Source organism: Juglans regia, chromosome 2 (genome assembly GCF_001411555.2).
Source record: "Juglans regia cultivar Chandler chromosome 2, Walnut 2.0, whole genome shotgun sequence".
Classification (NCBI taxonomy): Eukaryota; Viridiplantae; Streptophyta; class Magnoliopsida; order Fagales; family Juglandaceae; genus Juglans; species Juglans regia.
Window position 1 is genome coordinate 32,415,802 of NC_049902.1, and position 1,954 is coordinate 32,417,755.

The following is a 1,954-nucleotide window of genomic DNA, read 5'->3' on the forward strand; positions in this document are numbered from 1 at the left end:
GGCATACATACAACATTAAGAACCCAAAAACCCCACAAAACACAGATCAAATAAATATCAAATCGTAGATCCATAAACGCATAAACACACAAAATGAGTAATGGTAGAAATGGAGAGTTGAAACGAAAAAATAAAAATAAAAATCCTTTTCTTTAATTTCTTACTCTTGTAAGACGACATACGATGGCTCTCGGCAGCTACAATACAATACAAGCGAAGGACTGAAGTCGTACGGAAGTGGTGAAGTTGGAGAAGCCGTACGGAGATGGTGAACCCAGAGGAGAATATTTGTTACACAGTGCCAGAGTGATGGAACCACACAGTTTCGGAGTGATGAAGCCACACGGGGTAGGCAGAGAGTGAGGCTGGCGAAAAGACACGAGCTAGGAGAGTGGAGGCGATGAAAGAACATGGGGAAAGGATTTCTTAAGGAAAAGTGAAGAAGAATGCTCTCGGGGGGAATTGAAATGCGCCTTCTTCTAGGGGGAAATTGAAATGCACCTTCTGGAAGAAGGACCAAAACATATGTTTTCTTTAAAAAAAAAAAAAAAAACCACATCAACTGGAGTGCGGAGGTTGGATGATTGTGTAGTAAAACTCTTCTCTAATTACTTATAAGGTTGGTTGTAATTATATGTAACAGGTGGTTCCTCAACGGTTGCATATTATTTTTTATTTTAAAGAGATGATGATATCTTAATTTCATTAATAATGTTTATTATTTATGATAAAAAAACCTCATATAAAGGAAGATCGTGATTATAACTAAAATAAGCTCCTAAGAAATTACTAGTGAAAATTAATAATAAAATATATTGACTTAAATATCTTTTAAAAACTTATTTAATAATATTATTATTAGCAATTTGTTTTTATTGGTATTATTTGATGCCAGCTCCACTCAAAATGCATAAAATTCTCGCATAAGAAAAAGTGGCAGTTTGGATATCCACGTGTCAAGAAAGTATTATATGGGATATGATCCCCACGTATTAAAAGTAAAAACGATGTCGTCCTCTACATTTATTATAAACAGAGAAACTAGAAACAACAGAACACCATTTTCCATCTCGGAAAGCGACAGAGGGAGAGAGAGAGAGAGAGAGAGAGTACAGAAATCACTTGTGGAGCGTGAACGTGAAGAGAAGGAAACCCGACCCGGAAACAATGGGCAAGGATCTGAGCGATGACCAAGTGTCGTCCATGAAGGAGGCCTTCACGCTCTTTGACACCGACGGTGACGGCCGGATCGCCCCTTCCGAACTTGGGATCCTAATGCGGTCTCTTGGGGGAAACCCGACCCAGGCCCAACTCAAAGCCATCGTCGCCGAGGAGAAACTCACCGCGCCTTTCGACTTTCCTCGCTTCCTCGACCTCATGGCCAAGCACATGAAGGCCGAGCCCTTCGATCGCCAGCTCCGCGACGCTTTCAAGGTCCTCGACAAGGACTCCACCGGCTACGTTTCCGTCTCCGAGCTCCGACACATCCTCACCAGCATCGGCGAGAAGCTCGAGCCCTCCGAGTTCGACGAGTGGATCCGGGAGGTGGAGGTCGGGTCCGACGGGAGGATCCGGTACGAGGATTTTATAGCTCGAATGGTCGCCAAGTGATATGGCTGTAGAATCGGGTTTGGTGTTTTGTGAGAAGGAAACGTTTTCTGGAATTAATTTCTTTCATGTTCGTTGTTCGTTTGGGTTTTGATGTATTGGATTCTTTTTGTTAATTTTTGGTAATGCTACTAGTTTCGTTTCAATAGATCTTGGGTGCGTTGCTTGTTGTTCATAATGTGTATGGGAACTATTGTCTTCAGCGGAATGTGAAATTGACTAGTTTCTTGTTCTGGATTTTGTTTGGCTTTGTTTGTGTGAGATTATTGTGTGCCTTGAAAAAATCAGTATTGTATTTATGATGAGATTTGCCTGATTTGGGCACTTGTTTCTTTGTTGGGTATCA

General features: G+C 41.4%; 1 protein-coding gene across 1 annotated transcript; it reads left to right on the top strand.

Annotated features, from left to right (window-relative positions):
- Positions 1–1,027: 1,027 nt before the first annotated feature.
- On the top strand, positions 1,028–1,954 carry LOC109011146 (probable calcium-binding protein CML13). Its single transcript, XM_018992229.2, has one exon. The coding sequence runs from the start codon at positions 1,168–1,170 to the stop codon at positions 1,609–1,611; it is 444 nt and encodes a 147-aa protein (XP_018847774.1). The 5' UTR covers positions 1,028–1,167; the 3' UTR covers positions 1,612–1,954.